The 21,318-nt window shown below is 45.5% G+C and overlaps 1 protein-coding gene across 1 annotated transcript; it reads left to right on the top strand.

Annotated features, from left to right (window-relative positions):
- The first annotated feature begins 2,189 nt into the window (after positions 1-2,189).
- Positions 2,190-19,433, top strand: LOC102084092 (tumor necrosis factor receptor superfamily member 1A). Its single transcript, XM_065077659.1, has 10 exons — positions 2,190-2,370; positions 12,165-12,366; positions 12,680-12,808; positions 12,970-13,116; positions 14,704-14,785; positions 15,110-15,177; positions 15,392-15,511; positions 15,862-15,899; positions 17,184-17,343; positions 17,876-19,433. The coding sequence occupies exons 1-10, from the start codon at positions 2,332-2,334 to the stop codon at positions 18,175-18,177; spliced, it is 1,287 nt and encodes a 428-aa protein (XP_064933731.1). The 5' UTR covers positions 2,190-2,331; the 3' UTR covers positions 18,178-19,433.
- The last annotated feature ends 1,885 nt before the right edge of the window (positions 19,434-21,318 follow it).

Below are 21,318 nucleotides of genomic sequence, written 5' to 3'. Positions count from 1 at the left end.
GCCCGGCAGCCGGCGGTGCTGAGGGGCGGCCGCTGTCACTTGGCCTGCGGAAGCTGCGTGGGCGGCCGGGCTGAGCTGCCCGGTAAACAGCCTCACGGCGGCGGCGGGAACCTTTGCACTCAGCGGGGCCGTCCCTCACGCAGAGGGCCGGCGAGAAGCCGGGAGTGCTCTGCAGGCCGGGAGTCAAGCGGCCGCGCTGACAGACGAGCTGCAATCCAGCGGCGGTGTGAGAGGCGGGTGGCGAGCTGGGCTCGGTCCCCGGGGTGGCACATGGCCGCGGAGCCTGGCGGAACGCCGAAGGCGTGGCAGACCGTAGCGGGACGGCGGGGAGGGAGGGAAGGTGGCGTGCCTTGCCAGTTCTGGCGCAAGCTGGGAAGTGGATGCGCCCTGGTGGGTTTGACATTCATGTAAATGTCAAATGTGCGGCGGGATGTGAGATCGCTCTACCCTGCCCGAGCTGCGAGAAGAGTCAAACGTGAAGGTTTGTGGGGATTCCTCTGACACTTGTGCAGTTCTAGAGGATTTTTTGTTTCTCTCTCTTTGGAAGGCTGAAGCTCCATGAAGATTTAAGGGTGTGCCTCATCCACTCATATGACAGCATGTGGTAAATCTGGAGCAATCAATTAAAAATGTGTTTTTCTCCTCCACAGAGTGTACTTGTCAGTGTACGAGATTTTTTCCTTTAGGGGCTACTTCTGTATTGTCCTTGTTCAAGGCAAGGAAATGAACTACACAAAACTTGGTAAACATTTTCCACCTCTATCCCTGGAGATGGCTGCAGTCTGATAACAAGTTATTCTGCCATTTCCTTCCCTCCTGGAATCTGCTGCTGGAAAGTCAGAGCCATTCCAAGCCTGAAGTGCAGAAAAGTGCTATGTAGCGGCATGGCCCTCATTACATTGTCCTATGCACATGTCATTGCTGGTTTCCGTACAGCAGATAAACAACTCCATAGTAGATGGAGTTTATGGAGGTGTTTGGCTTTGTCTACAACAATTCTGGCAGTGTCTAGAGCGAATTGTACAGGTTCTTTGTACAAGTTCTTTGAGGGGCAACGGGCACAGACTGAAGCATAGGTTCCATCTGAATATGAGGAGAAACTTCTTCACAGTGAGGGTGACAAAGCACTGGAACAGGCTGCCCAGGGAGGTTGTGGAGTCTCCTTCTCTGGAGACATTCAAAACCCGCCTGGACACATTCCTGTGTGATCTGCTCTGGGTGAACCTGCTTTAGCAGGTGGGTTGGACTACCTGATCTCCAGAGGTCCCTTCCAACCCAAACCATTCTGTGATTCTTATGCACACGAAATGGGCATATTCTTCCAAAACAAGCCCTAGTAGCTCAATTTAATGCCTTTGGCTGTAGGAGAGAGATAGTTGCAGAAACTGGGGGGGAGCGTTCCCTGTCACAAACTGGTAGCTGGAAGATAAAGTGTTGCAGTGATTCCCATTCATGGTCCCTCCTGTTCATGATGCCTGTCTCTTGCGGTACCAAATGGCCAATTCCTGTCACCCTTAACAGACAAGGAGGCAAGACCAGTTAACTAACACAGCTTGTTATCTTGAGTGGGAATAGTTTTGAAAAAACATGAAGGCAAGGTTTTAATGGGCAAGAAATAAAGGGGAGATCTTTACCATTTAGCCCCTTTTTCCTTACTGTGTTTTTTTAAACACTGTCATTGAGAGCATATATTAAATGAAACCGAGCTTATGCAGAATGTTAAGTACGCTTCACTGTTATATTTGCACTGGCAATGCAGCTGGTTCATTGGAGTGTACAAGAAAATGCGTGTTTTAAATGAAAAAGAGCAGGATGGGCATATATACTCTAAATGCACCGTTCTTTGAAATTCTTGAGGTGCTGACAAGGTAGTTAAGATGCAAAGAGTTACTTTCTTACAACTACAAGTTTCACATGAACTGAACATGAAAAGAGCAGCTGACAGGTGAAACACGTCAGGACACTTTAAGATTACAGCGAACCTCCTTTGACTCCTTTTCCATGTATTTTCTAGCAGTTTTAGCCACGCGATACACACCACCGGTTGGGTTTGTTTGTTTGTTGGTTTGGTTTTTTCTTCTTCAACTTGTCCCTCTCAGTTTTTAAGCCAAACTCTGGCCGGCACTCGGTGTGCGCCGGCGGGCGGGGCGCGGCTGCGGGCCGGGCCGCCTCCCGCTCACCGCCCTCTCTCTTGCCGCCGCTGCCGCTGGCAGGAAGTGGGAGACGGGGTCGTTTGGCTCCGCGCTGCTCCGGCCGGGGCTGGGCACGGCTGGGGCGGCTTCGTGTGGGCGCGGGGGACCCGGCCATGGGGACGTAGCGGGCCGCGGAGCCATGCGCGGCCCGGCGCTGCCCTGCTGCTCGCTGGGGACGGTAAGTCACGGCGAGGGCTCCGCAGCAATCCGCGGGACGGGACCGTGCCCCGGCGGGGCATCGCCTCGGCCGGCGGCGGCTCCGGTCGTGCGGCGGATGGTTTCTGGGTTCTTCCCCCGGAGCTGCAGCGCGGCGCCCGACGCCCCCCGCCGCCGTGGGGCTTTTGGGCCGGGGTTCCGTTCTCCCCCCCTCTCCGCCGCAGGGCTCCCCACTGCTCCGGGGCTGCGGACAGCCCGCGTTCCGCTCCTGCTTTCCGGGGGCTCTGGTTTCTCTCACGGCAGCCCCGTGCCGGGGCTGGGGGTGGCGGCCGCGGGGGAGACATTTTCTCCAGCGGAGGGGCGAGCTGGGCGGTGGAAAGGGAGGCTGGTGCCGGGGCGACGGGAGCTGCGACAGCTGGCCCGCCGTCACCTGGCCGCCTGCGGTATAACCGGGCAGCGGCGCTGCGGGGCCGCTGAGGCGAAGCGAGGCTGGCGGTACTCGCTCCCTCCTTCCCTCCTCGCTTGGGCTCTGGGTTGGCCGGCGCCGTTTCCGGAATTTGTGCCCTGAGTCAGTGAGAAGGCGGCTGGATTTACAGGAATGGCGGAGGATTTCCTGGAGCTGCCACGGCGGCCGTTAGCACTCCCCAGGCGCGGAGCTGTCTCGGCGCCAAGGCCTGCCCGCGGCCACCCAGCCGCCCGGGCTCCGCTGCCGCCGCTCCTGCGTAGGGGTCGGGGCCGGCAGGGGGGTGGGGACGAGCCGGCTCTGACTCAGCCGGCCCCGCTTTGCCGTGCCTGCGGTTCTAACGCAGGGGACGGGATCACAGAATGTTCGGGATAGGAAGGGATCTCGAAAGATCACCCAGTCCAAACCTCGCACTGGAGCAGGAACACCTCGATGAGGCTACACAGGAATGTGTCCAGGCGGGTTTTGAATGTCTCCAGAGAAGAAGACTCCACAACCTCCCTGGGCAGCCTGTTCCAGTGCTCTGGCACCCTCACTGAGAAGAAGTTTCTTCTCATATTTAAGTGGAACCTCCTGTGTTCCAGTTTGTACCCGTTCCCCCTTGTCCTATCATTGGTTGTCACGGAGAAGAGCCTGGCTCCATCCTCATGACACTCACCTTTTACATATTTATAAACATTAATGAGGTCACCCCTCAGCCTCCTCTTCTCCAAACTAAAGAGACCCAGCTCCATCAGCCTTTCCTCATAAGGGAGATGCTCCACTGACATGCGTTGTGGTTATTAAAGCAAGGGAAGGTTTATTGCTGCTCTGCAGGCATTTAAACAAAGATTAGTGGGCTGTACTTGTGCCCCAAACGATAGGATTAGTTTAAAAGCAAGTTTACTTTTCCCAGTAATCCTGCTTTAGCCTTCTTGGTTATTTTAGGTCAAGAATTTTAAGCTGTTTGTTGTAATTTTGCAGGGTGAAAAAGTTAGTTGTGAAAAAAATGGAGAGTTCTATGAATAACCTGACGGCTAGAGCTGAATGACCATCCAGTATCAGCAATGTGTGATAAAGCACTGATAGGGTTGATATCATTATCCTCACAACATGGCTATAAATTAAAGTGTAGAAGTTACAGTGTCAAACTGTCTATCCCTAAATGCCTGAGCGTCCCAGTGACAAATGCTTGACTGCACTAGGCTTGTAATGTTGGGTTACCTGTTAATTTGCAGTCAAAAAGTTGTGGCTGCCTTACTCAAAATCACTGGAAGTTTTATGTTTTGTGCTTGTAAGCTTTTGGAAACCAGGTAATAAAATTAAAGCTATCGCTGGCATGGCACATCTAAAACTGTGGAGTAGGAGCACTGTACAACTTGACTAACTGTGGATCACTTACCATCTCAAGACTTAGGTAGGATACATCAACTGTTGAGATGACTTACATACAGATTTCAAAGCAGTTAACAAATCTGGAAAAGGATATTTCTGATTTAAGTATAGTGGTGCATGTATTTTGCTTAATTCAGATGCAATATGCGGTATTACTGATATTATTGGCAGTAAAATCTACCAAAAGTCATTGGATTCCCCAACTTCATTATGTTGTCTTCAGCTAAATAATATGCTGCAGGAAGAGTATCCTTCAGTGGGGTTTATTTTTCTTTTCAAGGACATTTTTCCCTTCCTATTTTTGTGGTGGTTTCAAGTTCTCAGTTACACCACACTCACTCATTACAGATTATCCTTTCCTTAAGATCATGTTATTTTTTTCATTGTTAGAATTCTCACCTTGTTGCATGCCTTTCCATCTTCCGTTTACTTTCCACATCATTCTCCATTTGCCCTTATGGCCTTTCTTATTCTCTTGATGCCTCTCTTCTAGTTTTCTCATTATTTTATGTTTCCTCTGATTCTTCAACATTTCCTGTAGCTTGTTTCCATATATTTTCTCTTTTTGCCTGTCCTAACCTCATTTCCACATCCTCTGTTTTTCCATGTGCACTCCTAATCGTCACAGTAGAAAAAACAACAGCTGTTTTCACTTAGGCCAGTGTGTTTTCTGTCTGTTTAAAAAAAATAATATATATGTATATATATCATAGCAGTTTTATTTATTAAAGGTAGTTTGATTTTATGAAGAAAAAAGACAAAATAGCCACAAGGATGCTTCTGGCATTGATTGCTTTTGAAGGTAGAGGGAGGCATTGCAATTTTGAAGTTAGAAGCTATGTTATATAAAACTATAAAACCAAGCCACCAAGTGCATGGTAAGAAGGAACTGTTGGTCTCACCCTCCTGTTTCCAGTAGTGGCCAACAGTCTGCTGAGGGTTTTGGAGCAGGGCAAACATGTGACAATGAAAAATAAAAATACTTTCCTGGCTTGCAGTGATCTGCGACTGTCGGAATTCCCAAGTTGAAATAGTGTCTTTGGACCCTTGAGTGTGTTTTTTCTTCTGCTGATGGGTGTGATGATTGCTTTTGGAACCTGGACACGTTTCTGGCACCCCAAATGCTCTGGCAGGGAGTCCCACATCTCAGCTATGTGTTGGCTAAAAAAGTACTTCCCTGTATATTTTTCAAGCTGTCCCCTGCTTGTTTTATATGATACGTCTTAGTTCTTTCATTGGAAGAGACAGAGAGCAGCCATCCTGGTTCATCTTCTTCAGCCACCTCAGTTCACCTTCTCAGTGGCATTCCTGACTTTAGAGCTTTGCTATAATAGCCTCTGCTCAGTCGTCTCTTTTATAGATCAGTGTTCTCAATCATTCCCTAAGGCAGCCATTCTGTACCGCTGATCATCCTTGTTACTTTTTTCTGTATCATATCTGGTTTAATTTATGTTCTCAGAATTTGGGGCCAGTGCTACCTTATGGATTTATACATTGGCATAACAACACTTTCCATTTTGGCCTTCAATCTTTTCCTAATAATTCATAACAGGTCATTTCATTTCTGATTGTTCTGTCCAACAAGGTTCATTTCACTTTTTATCTGTTTATTAAACTAATTTTAATTTCTGTTTTTGTTGACTGTCCACTTCTAGCCAAATGGGACATGTTGATATCTGGATCTGCGCCAATTTCAGTTACATGGTAATTTGAGTTCTCACAAGTAATTAGTACTGTCAGTTTGGATGCCTTTCCCTTAATTAAGTAATCCATTTTCTGTGTCAGCAGCATTATTTGGGGTAAAACTAATTTTGTCATTTAGCTCCTTCTTATCTGTCTTCTTTAACCATGACAAAGAGGTTTTGATTTTATTTGCGACGGATGTCTTGTGTTCCATTCTGTACTCTCATTCTTGGATAGTGGAGTGCTTCCTTTGAATCCTCAGTAACACACATCTTCCTATTGCAGTCTTGGGACCCTGACAGTGGAAAGCACATCTCAAAGCAATGCTGGTACATTTCGGTATTAAAACAAGCAGAAGTCTCTCAGTTCCAACGAACAGGACTCAGCACGTGAGAATTATCTGGCTCTTAACAAATTCACCTCGTGAATCACTGACAAAGGGGTGTGAGAACGGCTCTGGCACAGCGTGGGCAGGGGCCAAGGGATTGAAGCGGGGAGCCCCTGCTGAGCCTTCCTGCAGCTTTTGCTCTGATGGTGCTCCGATGTGAGAGGCTGTATGGCTCCACTGCTGGAGTCAGCCCTGAGCATAGGCATGCGAACCACAGGGCTGTGGGATATCTGTGACTTGGGACTCTGACATAGTGTTCACCACTGTGTCTTCTGAGGAAAAATTAAAAGCTTATTTCCTGATGGTTGTGATCACCTGCTGGCTTTTTCACTCTTTGCTTTATCTCTGCTAATACTAAATAAAAATTTCTGACTTGATATACAGTATATATACACACGTTTTATGATGTGGAGTTCCTGATCTTTATAGATAAATGACAGGCTTTATTAATTGCATGAAAGCTATTAGCAGTCTCCTGGTTTTATTCAAGGTCTAAAATACAGCATTTCCTCCATCTGATCACCTTAAAATGGAGGATTATTTGTAATAATAGGTCTTGTATCCTTTTTTTTGACCTTTCCAGCTTTTAGTCAGCAATGAGAAAAGCTTCCTGTAAATGTTGCTTTAATAGACATTTCTCAATGTATAAAGCAGAAGTTCTGGTTTCCCGTGCATCTTTGTACAGCAAACTGAAAAAAAAAATAATAAAAAAGCAAAACCTCGAAGAGATTTTGGAAATGGCAGAAGCAGTCAAAGAACATAAATGTAATCTTGCACCCTGATTTCTTTAGTAACTCATTATTCTGAGTGGGATGTCTGTTTTCTTCTGAACTTCCAAGCTCGCTAATTTTTTATGACTCATGAAAAGGGCTTACAGATGACTGATATGTAGATTACTTGTGGATTGGTGTGTGTCACGAAGTTTCTATTAAGAAATACTTTGAGAAATTCTAGTAACTTGTAATGCCTTTTATTTGCTGGTAGTTCTTGAGTTTAGAAATGGAATTTGAAAAATGGAAGTTTTCTTTGAGTGAAGCAGTTGAATAAGTTGGTGGGAAACACTTTATTACCTTATGAATATCTCAGGTGTATACAAAAAAAGGAGTAGGCCTCCTACTCTCTGGGTTTTAACAGCGCACCTGGATTCACAGAATTGTTCCGTTCTGAAATTTTAATCTTTATGCTTTTATATTAAGGAGATTTAAAGTCTGGAAATTATTAATTTGGAACTATTTTGAATGTTGGCCTCGTGATGGGGCAATGCTATTTGAATTGTTCGGAATACTAATACCCGGGTGTCTGCTCCAGAAAGTGTAGCATTCCTCTGAGTTCACCTGAGCAGGCGTGGGGTCCCAAGGGGACAGAAGGCACTTCCCACCTGTTTAATCGCCCCCTTCCCACTCAGTTTGATTTCTGCGACTGGCCTTGTCCACTCCAGACACCTCTAGGCATGCACTGGTTTTCTAGGAGAGGGGGATCTTACTCCTAGCACAACCCCCTCCACCCTCTCTTTCCCATCATACTGTCCCACCTGTGTCTCCCTGTACCCGCTGCCTCCACCCTTGGTCCTGGAGGGTGAGGAGCCCTGCAGGCAGCAGCAGGGACACAGCTCTGCCCAGGGAGGGCAGGGCACCTTAGAGCTGTGGCATTCCTGCTGAGTAATTCGGTATTTCCCAGCCTTTTGGATGCTGGCAGGTAATAACACAGTAGCCCTGATGTGCTGCTCTTCCCAGCACTGTCCCTCTGTTTTGGATTCTGTACCTTCTTTCTCCTTGGCCTGAGAACAGTGCCCTCAAATGCCCCCCGGTCCCCATCTTTCTTGCATCTTGCTGCCTTCTTTGCTTTTATCTTTGCTGTTTCTTTCTTTTTTTGACTTACTGTTGCAGAGATGTCACCTCACTTGCAGTTCTCTGTGCATGGTCTGGTGGGGCAGAAGCACCAGTGAGGGTGTGAATTGTAGTGGTGGCAGTAATTAAAAAATATTTGAGGCTGAAGATGGTGCAGGGGCTCATAACTCCTGTCTCAGCTGCCAGAACTTTGCTGAGAAGAGTTTTTGGCCTTATGTGGTGTTTTTTTTCACTGTAGCTGTCAGCCAGTAAGTGGTGGCATGAGACATGAGAAGGGTCTAGGGTTGCCTCATGTAAAAGGAGAATGTGTGGGGCATACAGCTGTCACCCAGAGGGGTGGAATGATTTAAGGAAGCAGTGTTCTGGTTTTCATTTGCTGTATTTTGTTTATTACTGCAGCAGTTCCAGAAGTAAAACCTCGAGGTTCTGCTGACTCTTTCTTTTCCTAGGCAGTCCCCACTTACTAAAAATGTGAATCACCCGTGTACATGATGTGGTTTGGTGGTTTGAATTATCAGTCAGCTTAGGTAATACACACCGTCCACTTTTCTATGCAGCATTGGTTAGTAGGTACTTGTTTTTTCTGCTGGTTAGTGGAATCAGAGCGTGTTGTAAATCTAATTATGGAAAATCACCTTATTTCAGTTGTAGAAAACCCCTAAACTTTGCCTTAGTGAGCTCTAGTCAATGACTTGAGGCTTCAGTGCTTGGTAAGTGGGGCTACATCTCGCTGGCAATTGGTCTCCAGTGTGTTCCTCAGGGCTCAATTCTAGGGCCAGTCCTGTTCAATATATGTATCAACGATCTGGATGCAGGAATTGAATGCACCATTAGCAAGTTTGCTGATGACACCAAACTGGGAGGTGCTGTTGACTGTCTTGGGCCACAACAGGCCTCGCAAAGACATCTAGATAGACTGAAGCATTGAGCTATGATTAGTGTGATGAAATTTAACAAAACCAAATGCTGGATTCTGCACCTGGAATGGAATCATGCTGGGCACAAATATAAGTTGGGAGAAGAGTGGCTGGACAGCAGCCCCCAGAAAGGGATGTGGGTGCTGGTTGACAGCAGCGCAATAGGAGCCACCAGTGAGCCCTGGCAGCCCAGAGGGAAAACCCCGTTCTGGGGTGCAGCAAATGCAGCATCACCAGCCGGTCAAAAGAGGTGATTGTCCCGCTGTATTCAGTGTTGGTGCCACCTCACCTGAGCGCTGTGTGCAGCTCTGGGCCCCACAATTGAAGAAGGATGTGAAGGTCCTTGAACGCATCCAGAGGAGGGCAACAAAGCTGGTGAAAGGGCTGGAAGGAATGTCCTGCGAGGAGCGGCCAAGGACTCTGGGCTTGTCTAGTTTGCAGAGAAGGAGGCTGAGGGGCGACCTCATGGCTCTGCAGCTTCCTGAGGAGGGGATGAGGAGGAGCTGCTGAGCTCTTCTCCCTGGGATCCACTGATAAGATGTGTGGGAATGGTTCAAAGCTCTACCAGGGGAGGCTTAGACTGGGCATTAGGAAATGTTTATTTACTGGGAGGGTGGTCAAACACTGGAACAGGCTTCCTAGAGAGGTGGTCAATGCCTTACTGCTGAATGGCTTGGTGAGCTGTGTAAGGTGGTGGTGTTTGTTATTTTTTTCTGCCATGTGAATGGTTTTTCTGGAAGACTGAGTCTTTGGTTTGAGTCACTTGTGGTCTGTGACTCTCCGTTCCTCAGATTTTGATCAGTAATTGTGTTAACTCTGGTTTGATTACACTTATAGACATGCTTTCACTTAATTTGAAAAACTGAAAACACCTTTTCTGTTTTCTTTTGGTTTTGAAGGTGTATCTGACCAATTTTCTGTGTGTTTCTGGCTTGACCTTTGATGCTTTCCTCTGTTGTTTCTGTTGCTGACTTGTCTAACTTATGGGCTGGCTGTATATGTTCCCGTGTCAGGAGATTAGTCATTGGCTAGAGAATCAGGATTTTTTATTTTTCCTGTCAGACCATCTGTGTGAATGGTCTTTTACCCTTTTTTCTGCAAGCAATCAAACCTTGTAAGACTATCAGCTGCTGAAACAGGTTTTATTTATTACTGAGTTGTTGTTTGAGTGCTTGCATTTGTCCTGTGGTCAGCTAATTAAGTCTGAAACGATAACTATTTAAATATGTGGTTCTCTTTTTCCTGTTCACCATTTTAACATCTGGTCTATTGAATATGGCTATGTATGACAGAGCTCTCTGAAAAATGGGGCTTTTGCTTTGTCAGAGTTGCAAAGTCCTATCCTTCTTGAGGTTTTAAGTTGCTTTCGTGTATGTACCTTTCTCCCACAAGGTTTTAATTTGGTGAGAGAAACCGGACAACATGTGGCTGCCATAGTTGTGTAGTTTTGTGTACCCTTTCTTAAGATTGCAACCGCAAAATTGGTATCAGCATTGTGATTTACCCTTATTGGTTTACTCTGCTTTTGCTATAACTCCCGTAGCTGAAAAAGTAAAAAGAAATGGAACTCTGAAGCTCTGCTTGTACAACTAGACATCTTGCCACTTTCAAAGAAGCAAGCTATGAAGACATTACAATGTAGGGAACTTAGTGTAGTGAAACTCAAGTGTGAGATTGTATGGATGGGGCAGGGTGGTATTTATTTGCCAAAAAAATGAGTTTATTTTCATGCATTCACGTGATCCGATACATAGACAACATTGGCACACGCTCTCCACGACTTATTCAGAGGTATCAACATGTGTATATGCAGGTGGTGCAGCCAGGATCAGTTGCGTGCAACACAGATGACAAGGGACACTGGCTGTCAAGAATTCATCACACCACTGGGGTTCTTCATGGCACTACAAACTAGTTTTTGGACAAGTCCACCATACTTTTCAGGAGTCATCGGCTGTTATGGGATGGGCCTTTTCTGTAGAAACTCGCTGACTTCAGGCTCCATAAATCTTGGGCCAAGCCGTTTCCTGTTTATTTTTTTATTTTTACTTTTATGTATTTTTTAACTTTGTTATTGTTTTTTCCTTTCCTGAAAGCACTTTGAAGTACATGCGTTAGGGTCTGTTTTTCTGTTGGGCCAACAGGCAAAGGAATCATACTTGTGATATGCTGCAGTCGTCTAGGCTGTGGCCTTACTAGAGTGTAGACCTTTTGGCCATGACATAAACTGCACATTTCTCAATTTTGCTGCTGGGAATACTGTCCTGAAAACAATGTCCAGGGAATGCTGTTCTTCATTATTGGTACAAGCTGTTCTTTTAACCCTTTGATCTGCTGTTCCTTCTCATGTGTGTGCACACATACTGCAGTCATGCCCATCTTAATATTTCTGTTGAAATTCTTGACAACAGTCATCTTCAAAAAAAAATAGCAAGTAAACCTTAAAGGAATTAAAAATAGAAGTAAAAAGTGCACATTTTTGTGGCAGGCTGTTCAGACTGAATGTTAACAGCTGCAGTTGTAAACGAAGAATGTATGTTTGACGGGGAGAAGTTGAAAATCTAACTTTCCCATGTTTCTAGGGCCAGATTGCTCAGGAGGAGTTTTGGAAGCTTTTCTGTACTTTGGATGCAGTAAGATCCTCCTCTGCCTTCTTATTTCAAACTTCCCATCTGGTTTATTTATTCAATAGAACTGCAAGTACTGGATGTATTCTCTCAGGAACTGTTATAGATGGGCAGTCTTACTGCCTTCTTTAATAAAAACATTCTTTTGCTCTTGAGTAACTTCCTTGCAAGCTACAACATTTTCAAGGCATTCCATCTATAAATTTCACATAATGAAAAATACTTTCTGTAAAGACAACCAGTTTGTATTAATAAATAAACCATATTAATAACACAGATGGCAGACATGGGTTTGTTCTGTTCGTTGTTTTGTTTTGTTTTTTCTTGGCAAATAATCCCCACACACTTTTGTCAGTGAAGGGTCCTGATATCAGAATCGGTCAAGTCAACATAACTCACTGTTATAATAAGTTTTAATTGTAAGTGCTGAAGTCAGCTGTGCAGTCTGCAAGGGGATATGATGTTTTCTCACCTTGTTTCACTCCTTCTTTCTTTCCCTCTCCCTCTGTATTTACAGGTTATCCTAACATTTGTCTGCTTGTTGACGAAGGAATCTGTAGAAATTGCTCCAGTGCCATATATGCTGCAAGTCCATCAGGTACCTTTGGATGGAACAGACCCCTCTAACCCCTTGAGGAGAGAAAAGAGGCAGGTGCAGTGTCAACTAGGACAATATCTACATCCTAGAGGGACCCACTGCTGCATGAGGTGCCATGCAGGTACGTGAAATAAAAACATTAATATTAGTGACCTTCACCTTAGAGGCTTTTCCCTGTCCTGTACTCTCAAACTGTCTCTGTCCTACAGCTACATTGATGCTCCCTTTCCTTGGTAGCTATTGCTACCCAGAGGAATTCTTAGTTCTTATATCTTTTTTTGGGCTGTTAGTGTTCTTCACACTGGTGAGAGAAAGCATGCTCAATTCTTACACATTCAACTCCAGAGCTTCTCTGAGAAATCAATGACTCCTATCCTCCATAAGACAACATATTTGCCTTTCTGTCAGAGCTCTGTTAAGTGATTTTCTTGCAGGTACCTACAAGGCAAAAGACTGTGATCATGCTGACCAGGCACCTCTCTGTCTTCAATGTCCTAATGGCACATTCACAGCTGTTGATAACACCATGTCTAAATGCTTCCAGTGTACACACTGCCGTACACGTGAGTTACCTACAGGACCTGAGGAGAATGGGTGGTAGTGGCAAGTAGGGGGCTGGAGGGGATGGTAAGGTGAGCAAGGCAGCTTGGAAAAGTAAGCAATGGAATGGGTGATGAAGGTGAGGGAAGAGATTGGGATAATTGCTTCTCCTTTTTTTCCTCAGAATTTCAGCAGATAGTAGAGACTCCTTGCAGCCCAAAGCAAGATACTGTGTGTGGCTGCCGGAAGAATAAATATCAGATTGGCCCCTTGGATCTCTTCCAGTGTAGGAACTGCAGCTCCTGTGTCAATGGGATTATTGTTGCCAACTGTGAGTATGGCATGGATATGGCACCAGTATGGACATACTGTACCAGGGTAGACATTAGCAGCCCTCTGTTTGCTTTCTGACATGCTGTGATGCCTTGCCCTGAAGTGATTGTAGTTTTGGAACAACTCTCGGTTTTGCCTGCCCCCTGTCCCTAGAAAGACTGCCATTTTCTGCTTACTTTGGCATCAATCCCTGTTTTCTATTGTCGTTTCTACCTTCTTTTTGTCTTTGAATAATTTATTGTTTTTGGCTGTAGTGAGGAGATACTTTCCACATAATTTAGGTACCTCTGCCTTGCATGTACTGAAGCAAGGTCTTCATGCTCTGGAGCAGATTTCTCCCTTGCCTACCTTTTTTGTATTACCCCTGATGCTTCGTTGCATTTCCCTCATCAACTGCTGGAAGCCCTTTGAGTACAGTGGCTGAAAATACTGCTGGTCCCAATGCCCAGCTGAACTGCTTGTTCAGTTGCTGAACCACCACAGTGTACTGTGCAGTGTTTTAAAGAGCTGCTCAAGTAATGCTGAACTGTACTCAGTGGCATTGGGCATGACATGGGATGGTGCAAGTGTCTGGGAGAAGTACCCATGTTGTTAGCTGTCCCAAGCTGCCTCATCTCCAGTCAGGAATCGGAGATCTTAACCAAATGCCGCTTTATCACCCTCCAGTTTGTCTTGTAATCCAGTTCTGTTCATGACCTTTCAATGTTCCTTACCGTGTTGTCCTAAATGCTGTCCCCACTCTTTTAGCAAATTCTGATTTTTCTGATCCTTTCCCATCTCTTACCCTGCTTAGCATGAGGTTTGCTATCTCACTGGTGAATGCATTCCCTTTGGTGCTCAGTAATCTCTGTCATGGTTTCCACACTTATGCCTGTCCTCAAGGGTCATCATTTTACGTTGCTTTTGAACAACTTCCTTCCTTCTTGGCTGAAGTAGAACTGTATTAGTCCTGTTCCTTGCTTGCTGCAGAATGCATGCTGCTTGTTCTGGTACCTTTTTCCCCCCTCTCATGCAACTTTATGTCCTTCCATTACTGTTCCTGCCCACACCTGTTTTACTCAGTCTCCATTCAGGGACTTGCTTAGAAGCAATAGCTCCTTCATTTCTTACCCCTTCCACTCACAGCATAGTAGATGAGAAGAGTGGATGTGTCCCATGTCTTGAAGTGATTTCTCCCTACCCTGAACTGACTTCCTCACCAGTCTCAGCTGCTCAGGGACCACTTCTCGCTCGTCTTTGCCTGATTAATGTGATTTCCCCTTCCTGTCATGCTTGAACTTGAGTGACTTTCCCTGCCTTTGTGCTGGAGCTGTCATCATCCATTAGAATGATTTCAGCTGCACTCTAATTTTGAGCCCCTTTCCAAGCCTCTGCAGAGGTCCTTGACCTACCAGGACAGTAATACCCTTATTTTTTATTACTTTTATCCTCCCCAACTCTGTCCTCAAACATAGACTGAATCCTTTTCTTTAGTAGCAGTTCTCTAGGCTCAGAGAGGGATAATCTTCCACCTTGGAGTGAATTTTTCTCCTTTTGTTTTCTTCGCTGTCCAGACTATGGCAACAGTTTCTTCTTCCCTCTACAGGTTCAAAGAACAGAGACACAATTTGCAGGTGTAAGCCTCACTTCTTCCTGTCAATTAATAATGTTTGCAAGCCTTGCAACAGGTGAGCTTTTTTCTTTGTATGCTCCTCCATTGAGTGGGAGAGAGAGCAGACACAGGCTGCACATGGGGAGGGAAATTTTTCTCAAGGCTTCGTCCATTTTGATGTAACTTTACAACCTTCTGCCTTTCTGAGGCAATTGGGTCTTCCCCTCTGCCACGCTGGCCTTCTACATGTAGGTGTCAGCCCACTCAGAACCCAGAGTCACTAGCCACACTGCAATCCTCTGCTTTCCAGGCTTATCTTGTCTTGTTTGTTACTTTGTATTGCTGCAAATGGCTTATGTTTCATTTCATGCATACTCACCTCTCTGATTTGCTCTTTCAGCTGCAATGGAGAAGAATGTTTGCAGTGTCATAGCCCAGTGACTACCTCACCGACTTTGTCTGGGCCGAGTGAGTACTGGGGGAACTGAGGGACAGTGGAATCTTTTTCAGTGTGGGCTTTTGTTCTGCTAATGCCTTTTATAAATGTTCTTTTTCTCTACTCTCTCAAACCATTATTATTTTTCTACCTACCATTTGCGTGCCTTCATTTGCTGTTCTTCCTCTAGCACCTACTTCTTTCTTTCTCAGTCATTCGGTCATTCGCACTCTCTCTTTTGTCCAGATGGGAGCCTTATCCTTGGCATCATCGTTGCAATATTTGGAGTTATCTCTGTCCTGTACATTGTAAATAAAGTAGTGAAGCTGGTCCGGGAAAATGGGATAACATCTTTCTACTCCTGTGGTGAGTACAGCAGCATGTGCAGTGATACTAATTGTGGTAGACATAATTCTCTTTGTGTTTGTGTATTCACATACGTGTGCAGGGGAAAAAGTGGTATCTCATTACTCTGTTTTGCTGCAAGACCAGAGGAACATGAGAACTTGACAGCTAAGCTTATTGGTGCAGTTTTAGTAACTCTGCATCCATGCCTATAGTTGTGATTCGAAGTGCATGTGAGCTCATTGCTGGGACATGTGCATTTTGCTGTAAAACATTTTTGAGGGCAGAATCGTGAATAGCTGCTTTCCTGTTTTCTCTGGGATGAGGGGAAGTGAAAATAATTTCTGCTTTCTTTTTTCTTTTCTTTAAAGTTGCTTTGCCGCAGACAACCAAGGAGCCAGTATCTGAGGTGAGCCAGATGATGGGTAGAAGTGCTTTCCTTCTGCTTTCAGCTAATATTAGCCTGGGATCCAGATTAACATATTTTTCCCCATGGGCTGTTTTCAGCCCTCATCTTTTGAAATGAGCTGAGTAATAGGTCTTTTTAATTCAGAAGTGCTGTCAAGGCCGCACCTTGAATACTGTGTTTTGAAACCCTTGCTAATAAAAAACACATTGAGGTGCTGGAGAGAATTCAGAGAAGGGCAATGAAGCTGGTGAGGGGTCTGGAGCACAAGTCTGATGAGGAGCAGCTGAGGGAACTGGGGCTGTTTAGCCTGGAGAAAAGGAGACTGAGGGGAGACATTATTGCTCTCTACAGCTACCTGAAAGGAGATTGTAGCATGGAGGGTGTTGGTCTCTTCTCCAAAGTAGCAAGTGATAGGACAAGAGGAAATGGCCTCAAGTTGTGCCAGGGGAGGTTTAGATTGGATATTAGGAAGAATTTCTTCATGGAAAGGGTTGTGAAGCATTAGAACAGGCTGCCCAGGGAAGTAGTTGAGGCACCATTCCTGGAGGTGTTTAAAATACACATAATGAGGTTCTTAGGGACATGGTTTAGTGCCAGTGTTAGGTTAATGGTTGAACTTGATGATCTTGAGGGTCTCTTCCAACCAAAATGATTCTATGAAGTCTTTTCCTGTAGAGGATGGAGCCATTAACATGTTATTTCCCCTTTTCTAGAGGATGCTTTTCAAACTCCTGGCTTTTTGCTCTTCCTGAATGCATTTTTTTCAGATATCTGATCCTTAATCCCTTTTTGTCTACATATGCCCCAAGCTCGGAGTATTTAACTAATTTTACTACACTTAAGATCTTGACCCACAAGCCTCTCAGTGCTGCTTCACAGTTTTCTCTCTGGTCCAGTGTTTTTCTGCAATTTAGAGGGCCCAAGCAGCAGTTGAGGTTGGAGTTTCCACAGCCTTATAGAGAAGGCTGACAGGAAAGATGGCACATGGAACTTATAGAATGGTTATGATTTCAGGTCCCAGCCTTACTTGATTTTGTAAAGAAATATTTTTTTCCAGATTACCTTTTTTGATGCCAAAAGAGAGTTAAAAACCTTGGGTTCTGCTGGAAAGAAATGTTTGGTGCCTTCTGCTCAAACAAGGCATATGTGAAAAATTAAAACCTCAGAACCCACTTCCCACCTATCTTGAATAAATTTTAATTTATGAAGGTAGTGGTTCCTTGCAGAAAACAGGTGTATTGTGCTGCTGTGGGTGATTGTGGACTAAGAAAACATGTCTTTCAGGTTGAGGTAAAAAGGGGTGAAATTTCCATCCTCCTTCCTGAGCCCCAGAAGGAAACAGAATTATTAGTGAATGCAGCACCACCACCTGCACCTCTGCCACAAAGTTCACATGAGTTACCAGACTGTGTCAGACCTGCCAGGAAGACACAGCTTCCAGACAGTAAGTGAGACTCCCATCATCCTTCCCTCTTTCCCTGGGCGAACGAGGACCTGATTATGCAGACATGGCTTGAAGGATGTTGGACAGACCTTAGCCAGTGTGTATGCTTCATGCATGGCCCAGTACAAGGGCAGAAGCATGCCCAGAGCCTGTGAGCCTGTGTATGCTAAACATCTGTTTATGGACTTGCTGTTGTCCCTTTTTTTACCAGCAAAGCGGATTGTTATATGAGGTGACATGCTGCCTCTGGGATGGTGGCCTGGAGCATTCTTTGTGCAGGAATGTGTAGCAGCAAGGCCCTAAGTGTGTGTGCTCAGCTCTGCTCATAACCTTACCACAAGAGCATATGGAGGTATTCCCATTGCTTTTTGAGGGATAAGGGCAAGTCTGGACATGACATGAGCCTGTGTGGCTACTCTGTAGAAGACTTGGCAGGAGGGGGCAATACACGATCCTGAGGCACCATCCAGCCATGGATTATTTCCATTCTCCTTGAGAATCCTGGTTCTCATACTTTATTCTCTTTTTGCAGACCCTGCTATTCTCTACACTGTGGTGGATTATGTACCGCCATCTCGGTGGAAGGAGTTTGTGAGGCGTCTGGGTCTGAGTGACCACGATCTAGAGCGAATTGAGATGGAGCATCGGCGTTTACGAGATGCCCAGTATGAAATGCTTAGACTGTGGAAACTGCAGATGGGCCATGCTGCAACTGTGGAGAACATCAGCTGTGTTCTCAACCAAATGGAGCTGAGTGGCTGCAGTGAAGCTATTCAGGAGGCTTTGCTAAACCAGAACTCTCCTCAGCCTTGCAGCCTCCACAGCCATCTTTAATCTATTTCTGCTTTAGTTGCCCTTGCTATGACTGTTAGGAGGGGATCCTAACTCCCTTCCTTCCCTGTCTTTCCATACCTCCATAATCTTTCTAACACTCCTCAACTGATTTTGTTGGAGGCGGCAGCAGGTGATGCTGAAGGAATGCTGAGGTTTACTACCACATAGTTCAACACCTTTAAGCTAAGACAGACCTCTGGAACAACTCCTTTCCCAAGAAGGGAAAGCACCTCCTAAAGGAAGAGATGTGGACTCTGACCAAGATGAAAACAGGAGCTCAGAGTGACTTGATAGATCATCTCCTTTGTGGACAAGTTGTTGCTGAAACGGCTGCTCCACCCACCGTGTGGTGGGTAAACTTGTAGGGCGACTTGGTTAAGCTGGCTGTTCAGATGGTAAAGTACTCGCTTACTTTTTGCAGATCTATTTTACTGCAAGATCAAACAGTTGAACTGGCTCACATTGCATCCCTTTGATTGCCAAGTCTGACTCAAGGGAAGTGGGAGGAGGATGTGCTTATTTCTGGAAGCAGGAGAGGATTGCCCCCTTTCGGTATCAACTAGTTGTTGCTGTGGCAAAAGAAAGAGGCGGCTCTCTGAGAAACAGGACGTTACCCTTTCCACACCCCCGTTTCCCTCAAGTTCAATAGGAATAAGGATTCTGAGCCAGTGAGTCAGATAAGAGGGTTGGTGCTTTTTTTTTTCTTCAAGTTTTTTTTCCCTGTACCTGAAACCCATGTAAGATAGCATTAACAAAACACCTGCTTGTGTGTTTGTCCAAGTGCAGAGGGGAAAGGAATGCATGCGTCTGTCTGGGTGAGAAGGTACCTGTGTTTACTGAGTAGCGTGAGCACCTCTGCAAATCTGTGCTTGCACATGTCTGTAGGCTTGTGTCTACCTGCTAATCTATCTCTGAATGATTTGCTGAATCTGATCTAACTGCAAATGGGACTGTGTATGTGTACATATATAAATATATTTTTTAACAACTGTTGAATAATTTCACACTACTTCCTGGACTGCATTCTGGGATTGCTACTTGGGTGTGAGAGCATTCGGTACCATCTCCAGGCTCTCATCAGCACTTTCTCACAGGTGGGTGAAGCAGAAGTAGCAAAAATCAATTTGCCTGCATCAGGTGCAGGTTATCCACACACTTGTAATGTGGATTTTTGCTTTAGTCTCTCATCCCTTGACCACAGAGAAACTTCCTATTGTAAATACACTAAATGCTCCAAATTAAAATTTGTATTTTTACCTTTGCCTCTGTTCTGGTTTTGTCCATATCACCTTGTCTTCTGTCACTGTGGGTGGGGGCAGAGAAAGGGGAATAACTTCCAGAAGTGGCAAGAGTAGGTTGCGAGAGTGGGTGGCTTCATGGTCTGATGAATTTGGTTGTGTGTTTTTTTTTTAAAAAAAACCAAGTTTTATGAACTTTTGTATGTAAAGCTTAGCTGCCCTCAAGTAACAGGAAGCTGGCTGAGGGCAGGAAGTAGGATTGAAATTAAATCCAGTTGCAGATCTTCTCAGATCACAGTATCACAGTATGTTTGGGATTGGAAGGGACCTCAAAAGATCATCTAGTCCAATCCCCCTGCTGGAGCAGGAACGCCTAGGTGAGGTCGCACAGGAACATGTCCAGGCGGGTTTTGAATGTCTCCAGAGAAGGAGACTCCACAACCTCCCTGGGCAGCCTGTTCCAGTGCTCTTTCACCCTCACTGAGAAGAAGTTTTTTCTCAAATTTAAGTGGAACCTCTTGTGTTCCAGCTTGATCCCATTACCCTTTGTCCTATCATTGTTTGCCACTGAGAAGAGCCTGGCTCCATCCTCATGGCACTCACCCTTAATATATTTATAAATATTAATAAGGTCCCCCCTTAGTCTCCTCTTCTCCAAGCTAAAGAGACCCAGCTCCCTCAGACTTTCCTCATAAGGGAGGTGCTCCACTCCCTTAATCATCTTCGTTGCCCTACGCTGGACTCTCTCCAGCAGTTCCCTGTCCTTCTGGAGCTGAGGGGCCCAGAACTGGACACAATATTCCAGATGTGGTCTCACCAGGGCAGAGTAGAGGGGAAGGAGAACCTCTCTCGACCTACTAACCACCCCACTTCTGATACACCCCAGGATGCCATTGGCCTTCCTGGCCACAAGGGCACAGTGCTGGCTCATGGTCATCCTGTTGTCCACCAGGACCCCCAAGTCCCTTTCCCCTACACTGCTCTCTAATATGTAATTTCCCAACCTATACTGGAACCTGGGGTTGTTCCTGCCCAGATGCAGGACTCTACACTCTCCCTTGTTAAATTTCATTAGGTTATTCCCTGCCCAACTCTCCAGCCTGTCCAGGTCTCGCTGGATGGCAGCACAGCCTTCTGGCGTGTCAGCCACTCCTCCCAGCTTAGTGTCATCAGCAAACTTGCTGATAGTACACTCTATTCCCTCGTCCAAATAATTAATGAATATATTGAATAATATTGGCCCCAGTACTGACCCCTGAGGCACTCCACTAGATACTGGCCTCCAACTAGACTTCGCACCATTGACTACCACTCTCTGGCTTCTCTCCTTAAGCCAGTTTGCAACCCACCTCACTACTCTATTGTCTACACCACACCTCCTCAACTTAGCTGTGAGGATGCTGTGGGAGACTGTCAAAGGCTTTACTGAAGTCAAGGTAGACCACATCCACCGCTCTGCCATCATCCATCAGATATTCAAGAGTGAGAGGATGCTAGCGTATTTAAAGTGAATTTTTAAACAACACATAATGAGTCACTTTTTGTCTTTTTAAAGAGGAAAATATCTTTAAATAAAAGAATAATAATAGATTATAATTTAATACTAACCTTGCAGAAGCATGTTTTTGTCTGAGGAACCAAAGTCCTATGTAAAGGCAGAGAGAACTGTTCCTACTCTATGAGAAAACTTGAAACTTCCAAGTTAAGAGTCCAAGTTCACAACAGTCACTGACAAAGCTAGGAACTGAATCATAGAATGGTTGGGGCTGGAAGGGATCTCTGGAGATCATCTCATCCAACCCACCTGCTAAAGCAGGTTCACCCAGAGCAGATCGCACAGGAAGGCATCCAGGCAGGTCTTGAATATCTCTGGAGAAGGAGACTCCATAACCTCTCTGGGCAG

This window comes from Columba livia, chromosome 1 (genome assembly GCF_036013475.1).
Source record: "Columba livia isolate bColLiv1 breed racing homer chromosome 1, bColLiv1.pat.W.v2, whole genome shotgun sequence".
Lineage (NCBI taxonomy): Eukaryota > Metazoa > Chordata > Aves > Columbiformes > Columbidae > Columba > Columba livia.
Note: the sequence above shows the minus strand (reverse complement) of the source record. Positions and strands in the feature narration are given on the sequence as shown.

Coding starts and splice junctions, on each gene's coding strand:
- LOC102084092 (XM_065077659.1), top strand. CDS start 2,332: ATGCGCGGCCCGGCGCTGCCCTGCTGCTCGCTGGGGACG. Junction 2,371..12,164: donor CCTGCTGCTCGCTGGGGACG/GTAAGTCACGGC, acceptor CTGTATTTACAG/GTTATCCTAACATTTGTCTG. Junction 12,809..12,969: donor GTGTACACACTGCCGTACAC/GTGAGTTACCTA, acceptor TTTTTTCCTCAG/AATTTCAGCAGATAGTAGAG.